Source organism: Cetorhinus maximus, chromosome 24, assembly GCF_964194155.1.
Source record: "Cetorhinus maximus chromosome 24, sCetMax3.hap1.1, whole genome shotgun sequence".
Lineage (NCBI taxonomy): Eukaryota > Metazoa > Chordata > Chondrichthyes > Lamniformes > Cetorhinidae > Cetorhinus > Cetorhinus maximus.
The window spans coordinates 53051741-53072387 of NC_135902.1; the positions used below are offsets into that span (position 1 = coordinate 53051741).

Sequence of the window (20647 nt, forward strand, 5' to 3'; positions counted from 1 at the left end):
AAAAAAAACTCCTTTCCCTACAGGCCAATAAAAGTGTCATTCATCCAGACTCTTTAAAGTGTCAATAGCAGAAACTGCTAGCACTAGAAACATCTTTATCATGCTATATAAACATTGTGCAATTGACAGCATAGATCAGTGAGCCAAAGCTGTCAATGAAGCAATGTTTCCCTGGGGCACAGCAGTTTCAGCGCTCTCATGGATGTCTGGCCAAGGATGCATAATGAGGTTTGGCTGATATCCCAGACATCCATTAGATTGTTGAAGTAGCTGTGTTTCAGGGGCTCACAGCCAAAACCAACCCTCACCCAAAACCTCACCGGTGAAAACTGGGGGCGCTGGGAATGGGGTCAGGAATTCTGGAATCAGGTCCCAACTGCCATTTCTACACCCCCAAGGAGTCACCCCAGCCTCCTCTCAACTCCTTCTCATAAGGTGTTTAAAATGTTGTAGAGGTAATTAGATAATGCAGGTGAAAGGAATGGAGGAGGTTCTGATAAACTGAGATGAAGTAAGGATGGGAGGAGGTTTAGGTGGAGCACAAACAGCAGCATAGACCAGCTGGACTGAACAAGCCGGCTTTGTGTCCAGCTACAATCCGGCTGCTAGATCTCTCCGCTCTGAGTCAGAGGTTCAAGTCCCACTCCAGAGACTGGAGCACAAAATTCCAGACTGACTCCTCAATGCAGCACTGAGGGAGTGCTACATTATTGGAGGTGCCGACTTTCACAAGAAATGTTAAACTGAGGCCCTGTCTGACCCCTCAGGGAAATGTAAAAGATCCCATGGCAGTCCTTCACAGGAACACAAAGGAGTTCTCCCTGCTTCAGTTCTGAAGAAGGGTCATATTGGACTCAACGTTAACTCTGTTTCTCTCTCCACAGATGTTGCCAGACGTGCTGAATCTTTCCTCTCCAGCACTGTTTCTATTTCAGATTTCTCCCCGGTGCCCTGTTTCAAAAATCCCAGGCTGATATGTAGAGGTTAACTACAGGCCTGTGTGTACAGGTTAACCACAGGCCTGTGTGTACAGGTTAACCACAGGCCTGTGTGTACAGGTTAACCACAGGCCTGTGTGTGCAGGTTAACTACAGGCCTGCGTGTACAGGTTAACCACAGGCCTGCGTGTACAGGTTAATCACAGGCCTGCTAGTACAGGTTAACCACGGGCCTGTGTGTACAGGTTAACCACAGGCCTGTGTGTACAGGTTAACCACAGGCCTCTGTGTACAGGTTAACCCTAGGCCTGTGTGTACAGGTTAACCCTAGGCCTGTGTGTACAGGTTAACCCTAGGCCTGTGTGTACAGGTTAACCCTAGGCCTGTGTGTACAGGTTAACCCTAGGCCTGTGTGTATAGGTTAACCACAGGCCTGTGTGTACAGGTTAACCCTAGGCCTGTGTGTATAGGTTAACCACAGGCCTGTGTGTACAGGTTAACCACAGGCCTGTGTGTATAGGTTAACCACAGGCCTGTGTGTACACCACAAGAGACACGATGAAAAAAATTTAATTCTTTCACTAATTTCACAGATTAAAGAGTGGAGACACCTCGGTATTCTCAATTTTTAATTTTAGGCCCGTGTTGCAATTGAAGGTATAGTTCTCATTAAAAGGAAAATTTCTGATCTTTCACTGCAACAATGCAAGGCAAGATTATCTTTACTATAGAACCTGCAATATGACACTCATTCCTAAACCAGTCGAACCTTTGACTAGAACTCCCTCTGTCTTTGCTTGTCAGTCAGTGTAAAGTAAAAGAATGAAGGGAAGAAAGACTTGCATTTCTATAGCACCCTTCATAACCACAGGGTGTTCCAAAGCACTTTGCAGTCAATTACAGTATCTGAAGTGTAGCCACTATTGCAATATAGGAAACTGGCAGCCAATATGTGCGACAGCAATGTGATAATGATCATCTGTCTTCCTGATATGAGGAGAGGGATGAATGTTGGTCAGGAGTCTTTAATCCTGAGACAGAATTAATTAATGACCTCATGGTGAAGGTGCCCATAGGGAGCAGTGATCATAATATGGTTGAATTTCACACTTAGTTTGAGGGAGAGAGGAATGGACCTAAGACATGTGTTTTAAACTTAAATAAGGGTAATTATGAGGACATAATTATATCAGTTATGACTAAAGTGAACTGGGAAATTAGGTTGAGGGATAGGTCAGTAGAGATGCAATGGCAAACATTTAAGGAGCTATTTCAGAATACTCAGAAAAGATACATTCCAGTGAGAAAGAAAGACTCTAAGGGAAGGACACACCACCCGTGGCTAACTAAAGAAGTTAAAGATAGTACCAAATTGAAATAAAAAGCATATAATTCCACAAAAATCAGAAGATTGGGCAGAATTATAAAGAACAGCAAATAATGACGAAAAGATTGATGAGGGAGGAATTAGAGTACAAGAGAAAGCTAGCCAGAAATATAAAAACAGATAGTAAGAGTTTCTACAGGTATTTAAGATGGAATAGAGTAAGTAAAATGAGCATTGGTCCCCTAGAAAGTAAGACTGGGGAATTACTAATGGAAAATAAGGAGATAGCAGATGAATTGAACAGATATTTTGCACCTTTCCTCACTGTAGAGGATACAAGTAACATTCCAGAAATAATTGTGAATCAGGAGGTGGAAGAGAAGGAGGAACTTAAAACAATTACGATCACCGGGAAGATAGCACTGAGAAAATTATTAGAACTAAAAGCTGACAAGTCCCCAGGTCCTGATGGGCTTCATCCTAGAGTCTGAAAAGAAGTGACTGCTGAGATAGTAGATGCATTGGTTTTAATTTTCCAAAATTCCCAGATTCAGGAAAGGTCCCATCAGATTGGAAAATAGTGAATGTGACTCCTCTATTCAAGAAAGGAAGGGAACAGAAAGCAGGAAACCACAGGTCAAATAGTTTAACATCTGCTGTGGGAAATTGCTGGAATTTATTATTGAGGGAGTTATAACACGGCACTTAGAAAATCTCAATGCAATCAGGCAGAATCAACATGGCTTTAGGAAAGGGAAATCATTTTTGACTAATTTATTGGAGTTATTTGAGGAAGTAACAAGCAAGGTGGATAAAGGGGAACCTGAGGATGTGCTTTTATAATTCATTCATGGGATGTGGGCGTCGCTGGCTGGGCCAGCATTTATTGCCCATTCCTAATTGCCCTTGAGAAGGTGGTGGTGAGCTACCTTCTTGAACTACAGCAGTCCATGTGGTGTAGTTACACCCACAGTGCTGTTAGGGAGGGAGTTCTAGGAATTTAACTCAGTGACAGTGAAGGAATGGTGATATATTTCCAAGTCATGATGGTGAGTGACTTGGAGGGGATCTTCCAGGTGGTGGTGTTCCCATGTGTCTGCCCTTGTCCTTCTAGATGGTAGAGGTTGTGGGTTTAGAAGGTGCTGCCTGAGGAGCCTTGTTGAGTTCCTGCAGTGCATCTTGTAGATGTGCTGTACTTATATTTCCAGAAGGCATTTGACAAGGCGCCGCATCAAAGGTTACCACACAAAATAAGGGCCCATGTTATAGGGGGTAACATATTAGTATGGATATAAGGATTGGTTAGCTAACAGGAAGCAGAGAGTAGGCATAAATAGGTCATTTTCAGGTTGGCAAGCTGTGACTCGTGGAGTGCCAGAGGGATCAGTGCTGTGGCCTCAGCTATTTACAATTTGCATCAATGATTTGAATGAAGGGACTGAATGTATGTTTGCTAAATTGGCCAATGACACAAAGATAGGTAGGAAAGTAAATAATAAAGAAGACAAAGATTCTGCAAAGGGACATCTATAGGTTGAGTGAGTGGGCAAAAAATTGGCAGCTGCAGTATAATGTGGGAAGTGTGAACTTGTCACTTTGGCAGGGAGAATGGAAAAGCTGCATTTGCTGTCAGTGCCATGTATGCACAGTTCTGGTATTTCGAGTGCTCTGTAGCTTTATAGTCGTCACTCTTGGACAGCTGAGATAGAACATTTATGATTTATAATGATGGTAGACTCCAGCAAAATGAATGGGATCCCTACTGCTGTCAATTTTATCACCGGTCAAATCTAACACACACCCGGCCTGTACACTCAGCGGTTTGAGTAAGGGAACTGAGCAGAATCTGTTTATCGTGAATCTCAAATACACTCTACCTGAAACCTGCTCCCAGTGACGGGTCAGGGGTCAGCTCTGTCCTAAGAGACGTGGGTGGCTCTGAGAACAGCCTTTGGCACAACTTTCTTAGATTTTGCTGCTTTCACTTTGGGCCTGGTCTTTATTTTAAAAAAAGACTTTCTGGCAGGGCTGGGCGCAGCTGAGTGACATCGGCACAGGCCAGTGCGCATGTGCAGACGGCCATTTTGTGTTGGAAAGATACACAGGGAGAATAGGAAAGCAGCGTGTTATTTAAATGGAGAGAGATCTGAGGCACAGAGGGATCTGGGTGTCCTGGTACATGAATCACAAAAAGTTAGTGTGCAGGAACAGCCAGTGATTAGGAAGGAAATTGGAATGTTGTTGTTTATTGCAGGAGGAGTGGAATATAAAAATAGGGAAGTTTTACTGCTGCTGTACAGGGTATTGGTGAGACCACATCTGGAATACTGTACAGTTTTGGTCTCCTTATTTAAGAAAGGGTATAATTACATTAGAAACAGTTCAGAGAAGGTTCACTCAACTGTCTCCGTCTCCAACTCACCCCACGTGGATTTCAACTGAAATTCCATCCCTCTTGTTTCGAACCCACCCAGGATTACAGGTAGGTACTTTACAGCCTTCTGGGCTGAATATTGAATTCAACAACTTTAGACCTTAAACTCCCTCCCCCATCCCCACCCCCCTTTCCGTTTCTTCCCCCTCCCTTTTGTTTTTTCCAATAATTCATATATATTTTTCTTTTCCCACCTATTTCCATTATTTTTAAATCTATAACTGTAATGCCCTGTCAGTCTTTCCACCCCACCCCCACTAGAGCTGTACCTTGAGTGTCCTGCCATCCATTCTTAATTAGCACATTCTCTTAGATAATATCACCACCTTTAACACCTCCCTGTTCCTTTGTCTGTGACATCTTTTGATTATCTGCTCCTATCACTGCTTGCTTGTCCCTACAACCACCACACCCTCAACTTGTCTCCCCCCCCGCCCCCCCACCTTAAACCAGCTTATATTTCACCCCTCTCCTAACTTCACTCAGTTCTGCTGAAGGGTCATGAGGACTCGAAACGTCAACTCTTTTCTTCTCCGCCGATGCTGCCAGACCTGCTGAGTTTTTCCAGGTAATTCTGTTTTTGTTTTCACTCAACTGCTACCTGGGATGAAGGGGTTATCTTACGAGGAAAGGTTGGACAGGCTGGGCCTTTGTCCGTTGGAGTTTAGAAATTTGAGTGATGACCTTATTGAAACATATAAAATCTTGAGGGGACTTGACAGGATAGATGCTGAGAGGATGTTTCACCTTTTGGGAGAGACAAGAACGAGGGGACACGGTTTAAAAATAAGGGATCTCCTATTTAACACAGAGATGAAGAGAAGTTTTTTCTCTCAGAGAGTTGTGAATCTGTGGAACTTTCTTCTCCAGAGAGCAGTGGAGGCAGGGTCAATGAATGTTTTTAAGGCCAGAATTAGATTTTTGACGAACAAGAGGGTCAAAGGTTATCAGGGGTAGGTGGAATGTAGAGTTGAGGCCACAATCAGATCAGCCATGATTTTACTGAATGGCAGAGCAGGCTCAAGGAGCCAAATGGCCTACTCCTGCTCCTAAATCATATGTTCATATATTCGCAACCCTTAATGGGATTTAATCTAACATACCCCATTTTACTACATCTCCCCCCATGCCTCTGTTCAGACTACAACGTTCTCTGATGTTTCTGGAAACCCAGTGCTTCATCTCCTCGTCATTTTTAGCGTGTTTTGTAATTCTATGGGAAATGGAGCCTATTTTTGCTCTCTTAGATAAATGTTATTTTTCTCTCTCTCCCCATGTTCTCTCTTCTCTAGCCTCCATGTTCTCTTACATCAATAAACATTGTGGTGCCTTCACAAGTCTCCTGTACCTAGTTCTCCTCTCATTTGTGGTGGTAAGACATTCTCATTCTGATGTCGGCCTTCTGGACACTGTTAAGCAGGATTCAAACCAGTAGATGGTTCAGGATCACCTGCTTCAGTGTCTTCTTTAATTTGTGACCTCTCCTGATTTCTGATGTGCTTCTTCCCACACCATTCATTACCTTGGAGCAACAACTGGCTTAGTGGCTCGTTGAGCTCTGTTAAATTTTTCAGAAGTTTTGCTGCTTGATTCACGATTTCCATTAGCCTCTGTAACTCCGTGCTGTTCCTTGGAGCTGGAAATCCTTTAATGGCTCTGGTCATTAAATTATTATTCCTCATGCACTCATTATGTGACCCAGAAACCTGATTGTTGGATGTGAAAACTCACTTACTGCCCCTTGTAGTCTCCCCAGCATTGCACTCACTCACGTTCATGGTCAGATTGAGTGGGTCCATGTATCAGCATGTCACCCACGTGGCAAACAACTCCATCTATGTCCCCTAAAAGATTTGACATTGTTCTTTGAAAGATTTCTGATGCTGATGTTATTCCAAAGGGTGAAGATTCTGTTAAAACAGAGTCTTCCAAATGATGTTATGAAAGTTGTAAGAACTTAGACTCCTCTTCTCGTGGTGTTTGCCAGAATCAGCTGTTGGTGTATAGTGTAGAGAATATTGAGCTCTTCACTAATTTTGCTGAACTCTCCTCTGCTGATTCCATTGGATGGTCTTCTATTTCCACAGCTTTATTGAGTTGTGAGAGGTCCACACATATTCTTAAGGAACCGTTTGGCTTCGGAACCAGCACCATCCCTGAGCACTAGCTCGTTGCCTGTTTTACAGGTGAAATGACTCCTTGTCTTACCACTGAGTCGATTTCTTCCTTTATTTTTGGAAATAGAGGGTGTGGAAGCTTTCTGGGTGTAAATAACCATATTGGTTTTACCTCTGGGTTTGGTGTTATATGATGCGCTGCCCTCAGCTTTCCCAATCCTGTAAACAACCTGGGGAATTCTGCTCCAAGTCTCCTGATTGATCTTCACTGTTCTTTATTTCTTCTAATTTGCCGATTCCATTCAATTCCGAACTTGTCTTCCTACTTGAGAAAGTGAACAACTCTGATCTTGAATTACAGACTGTACTTCAGTGATTAATTTCACTCCCTGCTCTGAAGTAGCTGTTAGTTCTCCCAGAACCTTTATCTCTCTTCTTGGCTGTTGTAGCTTTTTACAGGATAGTTGAAGGAATCTCTTACTTACACCATGGTTCAACATCAGAAAGAGCCAGTGACAGTGAAGGAACGGCTGATATATTTCCAAGTCAGGATGGTGAGGGACTTGGAGGGGAACTTCCAGGTGCTGGTGTTCCCATCTACCTGCTGCCCTTGTCCTTCTAGATGGTAGCGGTCGTGGGTTTGGAAGGTGCTGTCGAAGGAGCCTTGGTGAATTCCTGCAATGCATCTTGTAGATGGTACACACACTGCTGCTACTGTGCGTCGGTGGTGGAGGGAGTGAATGCTTGTGGATGGGGTGCCAATCAAGCTGACTGCTTTGTCCTGGATGGTGTCAAGCTTCTTGAGTGTTGTTGGAGCTGCACTCATCCAGGCAAGTGGGGAGTATTCCATCACACTCCTGACTTGTGCCTTGTAGATGGTGGACAGGCTTTGGGGAGTCAGGAGGTGAGTTACTCATTGCAGAATTCCCAGCTTCTGACCTGCTCTTGAAGCCACAGTATTTATATGACTGGTCCAGTTCAGTTTCTGGTCAATGGTAACCCCCAGGATGTTGATAGTGGGGGATTCAGCGATAGTAATGCCATTGAATGTCAAGGAGCGATGGTTGGATTCTCTCTTGTTGGAGATGGTCATTTCCTGACACTTGCATGGGATGAATGTTACTTACCAGTTGACTTGCCAACCAATAAGCATCTTTTTCTCCTGTAGTATAAATTGTTGTGATTGTTTGAAATTTGGTATTCTTGTAATTGTCCTGGTGAGTGCGAGACAAAAAGTTTCGGAAACATGTCTCTCTTTTCATCAATAATAACTTTCAAAAGGGAATTAGATAAATACTTAATGAGGAAAAGATTGCAGGCTGTGGGGAAAGACGAAGGGAGTACTACTAATCGGATAGCTCTTTCAAAGGGCTGGCACAGGTATAATGGGCCAAATGGCCACTGTAACGTTCAATGAAGGAAATGGGAAAAAGGTATTTTCTGACAGGGTTCCAGATTAGGGTAAACACCAGCACAGACTGATTGATTTTAACTGGCTATCTCCATCTTATAATTAGATGCTGTAATGGGGGAGGGGGTGCTTGTAGGATTGTGTCTGGATGCAGGGACGAAGATGGGCTGAATGTCCTTCCTCATCTGCAATGGTGTAGTGATCTTGGGAGATGTGTTCAATGTTGCCTCACCTGGCACTGCACAGGTTAATAGAAGGAGTTGTCTTGTCGTGGATCAGACTAATTGGAAGCTCATTCTACGTAGCACCTAAATTGGCAACATCACTGGGCTCGGTGGTTGTATTTAAGGATGAAGAACATTGTTGTAAACAACACTTACCTGGGACAAAGCTTCCCTGCACCACCTCCTTGTACGCCCACCATCCTTCGTTGACTTTGTGAGAGTTGTGCTGAGCTAAAAGGTTAAACAAAATCAAACCAGATTAGTCCAAAACCAAAATACTGCAGATGCTAGAAGTCTGAAATTAAAAACAGAAAATGCTGGAAATACTCAGCAGATCAAGCAGTGTTTGGGAAAGAGAAACAGGGCTCTCTCTGAGTAAGGAACATCTGAAATGTTAACTTGTTTCATCTCCACAGTCGCTGTCTGACCTTCTGAGTATTTCAAACCAGGTTAATGTTTGTTTTTAAATCTTAGTACCATGGACAGCACACAGCACAGTTGAGAAAATGTGATATACAGCAAGTTATGGCACACACTTTGCAGTATATGGCACTTCAGATGACAGTGTGTCACCCGGTAGTGCACAGTATGTGGAGAGTACAGCAGTTTACAGTGTAGAGCAGGTTAAGTGTGAAGTTGAGCAGGTGTAGAGCAGCTTAAGTGTGAAGTTGAATGTGGTGTAGAGCAGGTTAAGTGTGTAGTTGAGTGTGGTGTAGAGCAGGTTAAGTGTGAAGTTGAGCAGGTGTAGAGCAGGTTAAGTGTGAAGTTGAATGTGGTGTAGAGCAGGTTAAGTGTGAAGTTGAATGTGGTGTAGAGCAGGTTAAGTGTGAAGTTGAATGTGGTGTAGAGCAGGTTAAGTGTGAAGTTGAATCTGGTGTAGAGCAGGTTAAGTGTGAAGTTGAATGTGGTGTAGAGCAGGTTAAGTGTGAAGTTGAATGTGGTGTAGAGCAGGTTAAGTGTGAAGTTGAGTGTGGTGTAGAGCAGGTTAAGTGTGAAGTTGAATGTGGTGTAGAGCAGGTTAAGTGTGAAGTTGAGTGTGGTGTAGAGCAGGTTAAGTTTGAAGTTGAATGTGGTGTAGAGCAGGTTAAGTGTCAAGTTGAATGTGGTGTAGAGCAGGTTAAGTGTGAAGTTGAATGTGGTGTAGAGCAGGTTAAGTGTGAAGTTGAATGTGGTGTAGAGCAGGTTAAGTGTGAAGTTGAATGTGGTGTACAGGACATCGCAGTGCGAAGCTGATGAGGTTTAAGATCTTTGGTGTTCAGCAATTTCCAATATGCAGCATATACTAATGTCCAGGATGTTATGGCACACAATAGAATACATTGCAGCACACAACCCATTAAAGAGTACAGTACCTTACAGCACACAGCAAAGTATCACAGTGTACAGTATTTTATTGTCAAGCATATTAGTGTAATATACGTTGCAGTGTGTAGCATACAGGCACACAACATTGTGACAATGAACAGTAGACTTATCAGGGAATTATTGAATCACATCAACAACTACACAAAGATAAATACATGAAGGGGGAAACATCCCAGGGCAATTGGGAAAAGACAAGTGAATTGGGATGAATTAAGCCATCCTGGGCCCAATGGCCTCCTGTATTCTATAAATCTGGACCTTTCATTTTTATATTCATCCGTCTGCTGTCATGGGCCTTTCTCAATCCCAAAAATAGGGCCCAACTAATTTGTAAATCAAATGCCCTGAGAGTTAAGCAGGCTAGTATGAGGCACAATACTTGTCTCTGTGCTGTTGCTGGGAACAAATTGTTCCACACATCCAAACTTGGCACTGAGATTTGCCTGTTGGTTATTTTTAGTTCTACAGCAATTCTTTCAGAATCCCAATCCACAGATTCCAAGGCACAGCCTGTCATGTGGCTCTCTGTGGGACTGGACACTATGGACACACCATTCTGTACAATAACCTTCTCACTGGCTGCTAAAGACACTATCAGGCTCAATTTTAACCTGGATCGAGGGGTTGTGCAAGTAACCATCGGTCTGGCACCCTCCCCCGTCCCTGCCTCCGCACAAGGTGCAGTCCCCTCCCCCAATCGCCCCCTCCCTTCCCCTCCCCTCCCCTCCCTTCCCCCAGCCCACCCCATGACCAGAGTGGCCCAGGAGGTGGTCAGTGTTGCTGCTTGAACATCTCAGCCTACTGAGCGCCCCCCAGAGGGACAGACTGCCCCTCATTTCATAAGATCACTCCGTCCTTTCCCAGTCCATCGAGCGCAAAGAGCAAATTTACACCGTGGCACGATCAGGCTGGTTATCCAAGTCTGGGCTGTTACTGAATTCATATAGAATAACCTGAATGTATACAGCAGCTTTCATGACCTCAGCATGAGAGTGATGAAGGACTTTTAAAGTGTGGTTACTGTTACTATGTACAAGACACAGGAAGCTCCCACAAACAGCGGTAATCAGAGAATCCTTTCAGTGATGTTAGTTGAGGGGCAAATATTGCCCAGGACACCAAAGAGGAGCCCCCTCCCCATCAGCCATACCCACCAGAGTAAACTGGTTTATATCTCATTCTGACAGTGTCTCAGCCTGGCTTACAGACTTCAGCCTCTGGAGTGGGGTTTGAACATACAACCTTGTGAATCAGAAGCAGGATAGCTACTCATTGTGCTACAGCTCACACCATTCAGAAGCAGCAGCAATTTGGGGAGAGCTGCATACCAAGGGCTCCACAGTCCTCTGGGATAGAGAATTCCAAAGATTCACAACATTCTGGGTGAAGAAATGTTTCCCGATCTGTCCTAAACAACCAACCCCTTAACCTGAGACTGTGACCCTAGTTCTAGGCTCTCCAGCCACTGGGCACTGCGCTGAAAATGGCCCAATACGCATTCCAAGATGGAGATTCCTATCTTCTCAGTGTGGGCTCGGTTTGAACCCAGGTACCAGAGCTGAAGGACCAGTGACAGACCTACTGCATTGCCTGACATTTCCTCCATTGGTCTTTGATCCAAGATAACTCCAACTGTTCTCAAAAACCGAAGAAAGGATAGACTCACCTTAAAGGGGCACAACAAAGGTTCTCTAGATTTATTTATGGGATGGGGAACTGTCCCTTGGGGAGAGGTTGAGTAGAGTTGGGTCTTTGCTCTTGGGTATGTTAGAGGAATGTCAGGCAAGCTCATTGAAATGTAAGATTCAGAGGGGGTTTGACATGGGTGACATGGAGAGGCTGTTTCCCCTGGCTGGATAGTCCAGGCCACAGTGGCACAGTCTCAGGTTAAGAGTCGGCCATTGAGGACTGAGATGAGGAGAAATTTGCCCACCCAGACAGTGGTGAGTTTTTGGAATTCTCTACCCCGGAGTGCTCTGGATGCCAAGTCATTGAGTATATTCAAAACTGGGATTGATAAATTTTTGGTCACTCGGGGAGTGTGGGGATAAGGAAGGGAAGTTGAGATAGAAGATCCACCATAGAACCATAGAAAAGGTACAGCACAGAAGGAGGCCATTCAGCCCATCTTGTCCATGTCAGCCCAAGGAAACCCAGGTGCCCTTTCTAATCCCACAGTTTACAGCATTTTAGGTGCAGATCCAGATATTTTTAAAAAGTGTTTAGACTTTCTGCCTCTACCACCAACCTGGGCAGCGAATTCCAGACACCCACTACCCTCTGCATAAAAAAGTTCTTCCTCATGTACCCCCTACACCTTCTACCACTTATCTTGAATCTATGTCCCCTGGTTCTAGAATTCTCCACCAAGGTAAACAATTTTATCCTGTCCACTCTATCTATTCCCCTCATAATTTTGTACACCTCAATCAAGTCACCTCTCAGCCTTCTTTGTTCTAAGGAAAATAACCCCAACCTATCCAATCTCTCCTCGTAGCTACACTTATCTAAACCTGGCAACATTCTTGTAAACCTCCTCTGCACTCTCTCCAGAGCTATTACGTCCTTCCTGTAATGTGGTGACCAGAACTGCACACAATACTCCAGTTGTGGCCTCACCAGTGTTTTATACAATTCCAATGATCTTGTTGAGGGGCCAAATGGCCTCCTGCTTCTCCCATTTCTAAGACCCTTCACTCCCGACCTCAAGTTGGGGAGCATGTGACTGTGAGAAAACAAAAGAAAGAGAAAACCTGCCAAAAAGACTCTTTCAAAAAAAAAACACCCATTAAACCACCACAAACGTCATTTAAAAAATCTTCCTCAGGACAAGGCGACTGAAACCTGAGAGACTTATTGGGGAAGATATATCTGTTGATTGGTGGAATCACAGTGGAAAAGTGCTGGAATAAGGTGGATTTGGTCTGGATAATTAGGTGACTGTGCAGAGACCCGAACTATGATGGAACACGGGGACCTGTCATTTCTCTTAGTAGTGTAAGAAAAGTTTTAAATAATTTCCAAACAATGGAGTCTGCATTAATGAACGTATGATGTTGTTATTCAACTCAGCACCAGGACATCTGAAGAGCAATCAGCAAATGTTAACCTCTAAGAAATAGATGTCCAAAATACGGGACATGGAGCTCATTAAAAGAAATGAAGGGGCAGAGCAAGCACCTAATCTCTGAGCTACAGTCAGGTTTATTAAGATAACTACAGCACCAATAAACTCCCATCAGTCCACACAGCAGCAACAATGTGGTCCAGTGCATTCACAGCACTGTTACCAGCTCTAATCTAGCTTCAGTTTCGACTCTGGCTCGTGGGGTTTCTGTCTTACTTCTGAATCAGGAGTTCATGGGATCGAGTTCCAGGAATTTGAACACGGAATCAGTGCCAGTACTGCGGGAGTGCTGCGTTGTTGTAAGGGCAGGCAATCAGTGCCTGTACTGAGGGAGTGCTGCATTGTTGCAGGGGCAGGCAATCAGTGCCTGTACTGCGGGAGTGCTGCGTTGTTGTAGGGGCAGGCAATCAGTGCCAGTACTGCGGGAGTGCTGCACTGTTGCAGGGGCAGGCAATCAGTGCCTGTACTGCAGGAGTGCTGCACTGTTGCAGGGGCAGGCAATCAGTGCCAGTACTGCGGGAGTGCTGCATTGTTGCAGCGGCAGGCAATCAGTGCCTGTACTGCGGGAGTGCTGCACTGTTGCACGGGCAGGCAATCAGTGCCAGTACTGCAGGAGTGCTGCATTGTTGCAGGGGCAGGCAATCAGTGCCTGTACTGCAGGAGTGCTGCATTTTTGCAGGAGCAGGCAATCAGTGCCTGTACTGCGGGAGTACTGCATTGTTGCAGGGGCAGGCAATCAGTGCCTGTACTGCGGGAGTACTGCATTGTTACAGGGGCAAGCAATCAGTGTCTGTACTGCAGGAGTGCTGCATTGTTGCAGGGGCAGGCAATCAGTGCCTGTACTGCAGGAGTTCTGCATTGTTGCAGGGGCAGGCAATCAGTGCCTGTACTGCGGGAGTACTGCATTGTTACAGGGGCAAGCAATCAGTGTCTGTACTGCGGGAGTCCTGCATTGCTGCAGGGGCAGGCAATCAGTGCCTGTACTGCAGGAGTGCTGCATTGTTGCAGGGGCAGGCAATCAGTGCCTGTACTGAGGGAGTGCTGCATTGTTGCAGGGGCAGGCAATCGGTGCCTGTACTGCAGGAGTGCTGCATTGTTGTAGGGGTAGGCAATCAGTGCCTGTACTGAGTGCTGCACTGCTGCAGGGGCAGGCAATAAGTGCCTGTACTGCAGGAGTGCTGCATTGTTGCAGGGGCAGGCAATCAGTGCCTGTACTGCGGGAGTACTGCATTGCTGCAGGCAATCAGTGCCAGTACTGCAGGAGTGCTGCATTGTTGCAGGGGCAGGCAATCAGTGCCTGTACTGAGGGAGTGCTGCACTGCTGCAGGGGCAGGCAATAAGTGCCTGTACTGCAGGAGTGCTTCATTGTTGCAGGGGCAGGCAATCAGTGCCTGTACTGAGGGAGTGCTGCACTGCTGCAGGGGCAGGCAATCAGTGCCTATACTGCGGGAGTGCTGCATTGTTGCAGGGGCAGGCAATCAGTGCCAGTACTGCGGGAGTGCTGCATTGTTGCAGGGGCAGGCAATCAGTGCCTGTACTGAGGGAGTGCTGCACTGCTGCAGGGGCAGGCAATCAGTGCCTGTACTGCAGGAGTGCTGCATTGTTGCAGGGGCAGGCAATCAGTGCCTGTACTGAGGGAGTGCTGCACTGCTGCAGGGGCAGGCAATCAGTGCCAGTACTGCGGGAGTGCTGCATTGTTGCAGGGGCAGGCAATCAGTGCCTGTACTGAGGGAGTGCTGCACTGCTGCAGGGGCAGGCACTCAGTGCCTGTACTGCAGGAGTGCTGCATTGTTGCAGGGGCAGGCAATCAGTGCCTGTACTGAGGGAGTGCTGCACTGCTGCAGGGGCAGGCAATCAGTGCCTGTACTGCAGGAGTGCTGCATTGTTGCAGGGGCAGGCAATCAGTGCCTGTACTGAGGGAGTGCTGCACTGCTGCAGGGGCAGGCAATCAGTGCCTATACTGCAGGAGTGCTGCATTGTTGCAGGGGCAGGCAATCAGTGCCAGTACTGTGGGAGTGCTGCATTGTTGCAGGGGCAGGCAATCAGTGCCTGTACTGAGGGAGTGCTGCACTGCTGCAGGGGCAGGCAATCAGTGCCTGTACTGCAGGAGTGCTGCATTGTTGCAGGGGCAGGCAATCAGTGCCTGTACTGAGGGAGTGCTGCACTGCTGCAGGGGCAGGCAATCAGTGCCAGTACTGCGGGAGTGATGCATTGTTGCAGGGGCAGGCAATCAGTGCCTGTACTGAGGGAGTGCTGCACTGCTGCAGGGGCAGGCAATCAGTGCCTGTACTGCAGGAGTGCTGCATTGTTGCAGGGGCAGGCAATCAGTGCCTGTACTGAGGGAGTACTGCATTGTTGCAGGGGCAGGCAATCAGTGCCTGTACTGAGGGAGTGCTGCACTGTTGCAGGGGCAGGCAATCAGTGCCTGTACTGAGGGAGTGCTGCATTGTTGCAGGGGCAGGCAATCAGTGCCTGTACTGAGGGAGTGCTGCACTGCTGCAGGGGCAGGCAATCAAATGAGATGTTAAACTGAGGTGTGCTCTGCAACCTCAGCTTGATGTCAAAGATCCCACAGCGTTTTCTGGAAGAAGAGCCGGGGAGTTTTCCCCAGTATCTTGGGCAAGCAATGTCACTAAAAAGTACATTGGCTGTTTATTATCACATTGCAGTTTGTGGGAGCATGCTGCATACAAATTGGTTTCACCATTTTCTACATTACATCAGTGACAATACTTTAAGAGCTTGAGGATGTCCTGAGGTTGTGAAAAGTGATATAGAAATACAAGTCTATCTTTTCTTTCCGGCCGTATGCCAATCTGTGAATCACTCTGTGACATTGTCAATCTACCAATTCACTGGTATTTCTCAGCCTCTAGGGTTAGGAAGGCAAATGCAATGTTAGCATTTATTTCGAGACGACTAGAATATAAAAGCAGGGATGTGCTGCTGAGGCTTTATAAGGCTCTGGTCAGACCACATTCAGAATATTGTGAGCAATTTTGGGCCCCGTATCTCAGGAAGGATGTTCTGGCCCTGGAGAGGGTCCAGAGGAGGTTCACGAGAACGACCCCAGGAATGAAAGGCTTAACATATGAGGAACGTTTGAGGACTCTGGGTCTATACTCGATGGAGTTTAGAAGGATGAGGGGGGATCTGATTGAAACTTACAGAATATTGAAAGGCCTGGATAGAGTGGACGTGGGGAGGATGTTTCCATTAGTAGGAGAAACTAGGACCCGAGGGCACAGCCTCAGAATAAAGGGAAGACCTTTTAGAACAGAGATGAGGAGAAACTTCTTTAGCCAGAGAGTGGTGAATCTATGGAATTCATTGCCACAGAAGGCTGTGGAGGCCAGGTCATTGAGTGTATTTAAGACTGAGATAGATAGGTTCTTGATTGGTAAGGGGATTAAAAGTTATGGGGAGAAGGCGGGCGAATGGGGTTGAGAAAGTTATCAGCCATGATTGAATGGCGGAGCAGACTCCATGGGCCGAATGGCCTAATTTCTGCTCCTATGTCTTATGCTCTTATGGTCTCTCACTCCTGTCCCTCTGTGCTCAGGAGCATGACAGGTATTCCAGCTCTTTCTGTTATTCAAACATTCCCCAAAGTATCATCATCAACTTTCTTAGATTCTGTGCACAAGAGGCGTCTCTTGCCGCAACATTACTCACATGAAGCAAAAACAAAAATTGCTGGAAAAACTCAGCAGGTCTGACAGCATCTGTGGAGAGAAAGACAGAGTTAACGTTTCAAGTCTGTAGGACTCTTCTTCAGAACTAAAGAGGAGTAAAAATGTGGTGAAATATATACTGTTTAAGGGGGTGGGGCAGGTGAAGCTGGATAGAAGGCCAGTGATAGGTGGAGGCAAAGGAGAGAACCCCCCCGAACCCCTCGATTAGATTCCAGTCTGTAACTCACTCCCGGGTATCTGTTATTCTATATATAAACCACTCTGAACCCCTCGATTAGATTCCAGTCTGTAACTCACTCCCGGGTATCTGTTATTCTATATATAAACCATCCCGAACCCCTCGATTAGATTCCAGTCTGTAACTCACTCCCGGGGATCTGTTATTTGATATATAAACCCCCCGAACCCCTCGATTAGATTCCAGTCTGTAACTCACTCCTGGGTATCTGTTATTCTATATATAAACCCCCTGAACCCCTCGATTAGATTCCAGTCTATAACTCACTCCCGGGTATCTGTTATTCTATATATAAACCCACCACTCCCCCGAATGCTGCCATTCCAGTCTGTCACTCTCTCACGTTCCTGTGAACAATCTGAACTCAAATCAATTAGGCTGCTGTTCTAGCTAAGATGAATTACCCGTTATACAGTGTTGAATGTTTGTGGTGATTTGTGATCAGCAACGATCACGTTCGAAAAGATTCTGGGCACCATGAACCGTTCATTGAAGAAAGGCTTGTCCATTCCACACATGCACAGTGTACCTGGTCTTCTATTGTTCTCTCCAGAAAACATTATTAACTGAACAACTTGCTGGGCTCCTGTGATGTGGTAAGAATGCTGACAGATTGCCATAAAGCAAACTGATACACCTCAGGACACATTATCATTCCAGGCTGTTTCTGAGTGAGTCATTTTATAAAATACTTGCCGCGTTGTGTTCGTTCTGGGACAGTGAAGAATGAGGAGGAGCACACGCAAAACGGAGAGACCATTTCTTTCTCACTGGGGAAGTTTCTCTGATTTTATTCCCCCCTCTCAGCTCTCTCCCAGCCTCCAGCCACCTGACCTACCATGGACTGGGATGTTCGAAGGCGAGAATAGAGAAAAGTAAGAAGGATTGAGAAAACTTGCATTTACACAGCACTTTTCACACCCTCAGGATCTCCCAAGGAAGTGGTTTGGAAGTGTAGCCACTATTGTAACATCAGAAAGAGTGAGTGTGAGCACAGCTAACTCCCACACAAAGCAATGATAAATAAAGGATTAGGGCTTGGTCTTCTTAATGATTTTGGCTGAGGGGCAAAGATTGGCTAGGTTACTGGGGAGAACTCCCCTACTCTTCTTTGAAATAGAGCCATGGGATCTTTATGCAAGGGCAGAGAGGGCCTCATCTTAAATTCACACCTGAGCAACAGCGGTGCAGCACTCCCTCAGTACTGCACCAGGAATATGGGGCTCACCTCTCTGGGCTGGGACTTAAACTCAATAACCTTCTGACTGAGAGAGATGAGTGCTACCCACTGAGCCACTGCTGGAAGTACAGGGGGGAGCTCAGAGCAATTACCTGCTTCCTGACCCAGGGAACGCTGTGTCCCATTGGAGACTCAGTACTGGTCAAAACCTGGGATCTTCCTGCCTCTTTACTACACCTGGAGGTGTACTGACTCACTGAGCCCAGCAACCACAACACACAGGTATGCCCGGGGGCTCTCAGTCTAGTCTTGTTTATAAGCTGTTTATCAATACTGCCACAGTTTTGGGTCAGCCAGCACAGGACAGAGGAAGACATAAGACAAAGAAGCGACTAATTTAATTTCAGGAGATTATAAATTGCCAGTTTTCATCAGCAGATGTGAGCGTTGGTGAGTGTAGCCTGTGTTTTTACATAATTAAATCATGTATCCCAGTAATGTGACAAAGAGGAGCTGGAGGTCTTTGGATAATGGACAGATATTGTGTTCTTCTTATTATTATCCCCCTGTTATCACAAATATTTAAGCATAAATTATCCCTGAGAGTTTCCAGCCACAGTAGCTCTCCTGCACGATCCAAAATACAACTAGCTCGGACATGGGGCTAGCAATCCTATTGCTCCTACTTAGGAAGCTACTGGCCCCATATCCTCTTCATCTCCAAGACAACCTTCATACGTACAGAGGAGGCCATTCAGCCCGTCGAGCCTGTTCCACCATTCAATGGAATCATGGCTCAAGTGTGAGTGAGCTTCATGTAGCCATCTTTGCCCCATACCACTTAATAACTGTGGATAACAAAAATCTATCAATCTCCAATTTAAAGTTAACAGTTGAGCAAGCATCAGTCCCTATTTGCGGAAGAGAGTTCCAGACGAGCTCCTTAGTTCTGGACTCCCCAACCAACAAAACAACTTTAACCAAACCACCCCTTAATCTTCTAAAGTCGAGGAACTGAGACACTAGTTTGTGTAATCTGTCCTTGTAATTTAACCCTTGAACTGCAGGTATCATTCTGGTAAATCCACACTGTACTTCCTCCAAGGCCAGTATAATCTTCCTAAGATGTGGTGCCCAGAACTGCTCACAGTAACTCCAGATGTGGTCTAACCAGGTCTTTATGTTGCTGGAGTATGACTTTGACCTCCTTGTATTCTAGTCTCCAGATATAAAGACCAGTATTCCATTAGCCTTTTCATTATTTTCTGTTCCTGTTCATGACATTTTTAATGATCTGTTTACCTGAACCCCAAGTCTCTTTGAACCTTCACTCTTTCTAGCTTTTTACTATTTTTAAAGGACTCTATTTTATCTTGTTTAGGGCCAGCATGGATGCTCCCACACTGAATTAAAATCCATTTGCCAGAGCCCTTTTTTATTCATCCATGCTATGTAAACTAGCTAGGCCAGAATTTGTTGCCCATCCCTAATTGCCCTTGAGAAGGTGGTGGTGAGCTGCCTTCTTGAACCACTGCAGTCCATGAGATGTAGATACACCCACAGTGCTGTTAGGGAGAGAGTTCCAGGATTTTGACCCAGTGACAGTGAAGGAACGGCCGATATATTTCCAAGTCAGGATGGTGAGTGACTTGGAGGGGAAATTCCAGGTGGTGGTGTTCCCATGTATCTGCTGCCCTTGTCCTTCTAGATGGTAGAGGTCGTGGGTTTGGAAGGTGCTAAGGAGCCATGGTGAATTCCTACAGTGCATCTTGTAGATGGTGCACACTGCTGCTACTGTGCGTCGGTGGTGGAGGGAGTGAATGTTTGTGGATGTGGTGCCAATCAAGCGGGGCTGCTTTATCCTGGATGGTGTCAAGCTTCTTGAGTGTTGTGGGAGCTGCACTCATCCAGGCAAGTGGGGAGTATTCCATCACACTCCTGACTTGTGCTTTGTAGATGGTGGGCAGGCTTTGGGGAGTCAGGAGGTGAGTTACTCTCTGCAAGATTCCCAGCCTCTGATCTGCTCTTGTAGCCGCAGTATTTATATGGCTGGTCCAGTTCAGTTTCTGGTCAATGATAACACCGAGGATGTTGATAGTGGGGGATTCAGTGATGATAATGTCATTGAACGTCAAGGGGAGATGGTTAGATTCTCTCTTGTTAGAGATGGTCATTGTCTGGCACTTGTGTGGCGTGAATGTTACTTGTTATGACTGACATCTTCCATCACTTTTCTGATGATTGGGAGTAGACTGATGGTTAATTGATTAATTGGTTGGGTTGGATTGTTCTGCTCTTTATGGACACATCATACCTGGACAATTTTCCACATTGTGGGATAGAGCCAGAGTTGAGGCTCAACTGGAACAGCTTGGCTAGTTCTGGTGTGACTATTACTGGAATGTTGTCAGGGCCCACAGCAGTATCCAGTGCCTTCAGCCATTTCTTAGTATCACGTGGAGTGAATTCACCGACGCAGTTATTAATATCTCTTTGTAATTAATGCTTCCATATACACAATTTACAATGCTGCTTTATCTTTGTGTCATCAACAAATCACAGGTTTAAGCTTCTGATTGGAATGAGCTCGA

The 20647-nt window shown here is 45.8% G+C and overlaps 1 protein-coding gene across 3 annotated transcripts in view; it reads right to left on the bottom strand.

The window, feature by feature from the left end:
* Positions 1-20647, bottom strand: part of LOC144699585 (carbonic anhydrase-related protein 10) — a 265727-nt gene that overhangs the window by 211679 nt on the left and 33401 nt on the right. For all 3 annotated transcript variants that reach the window (XM_078570623.1, XM_078570624.1, XM_078570622.1), the window contains exon 2: positions 8608-8682. In XM_078570623.1, coding sequence (XP_078426749.1) covers positions 8608-8682 — 75 coding nt within the window. The remainder of the gene's footprint in view (positions 1-8607; positions 8683-20647) is intronic.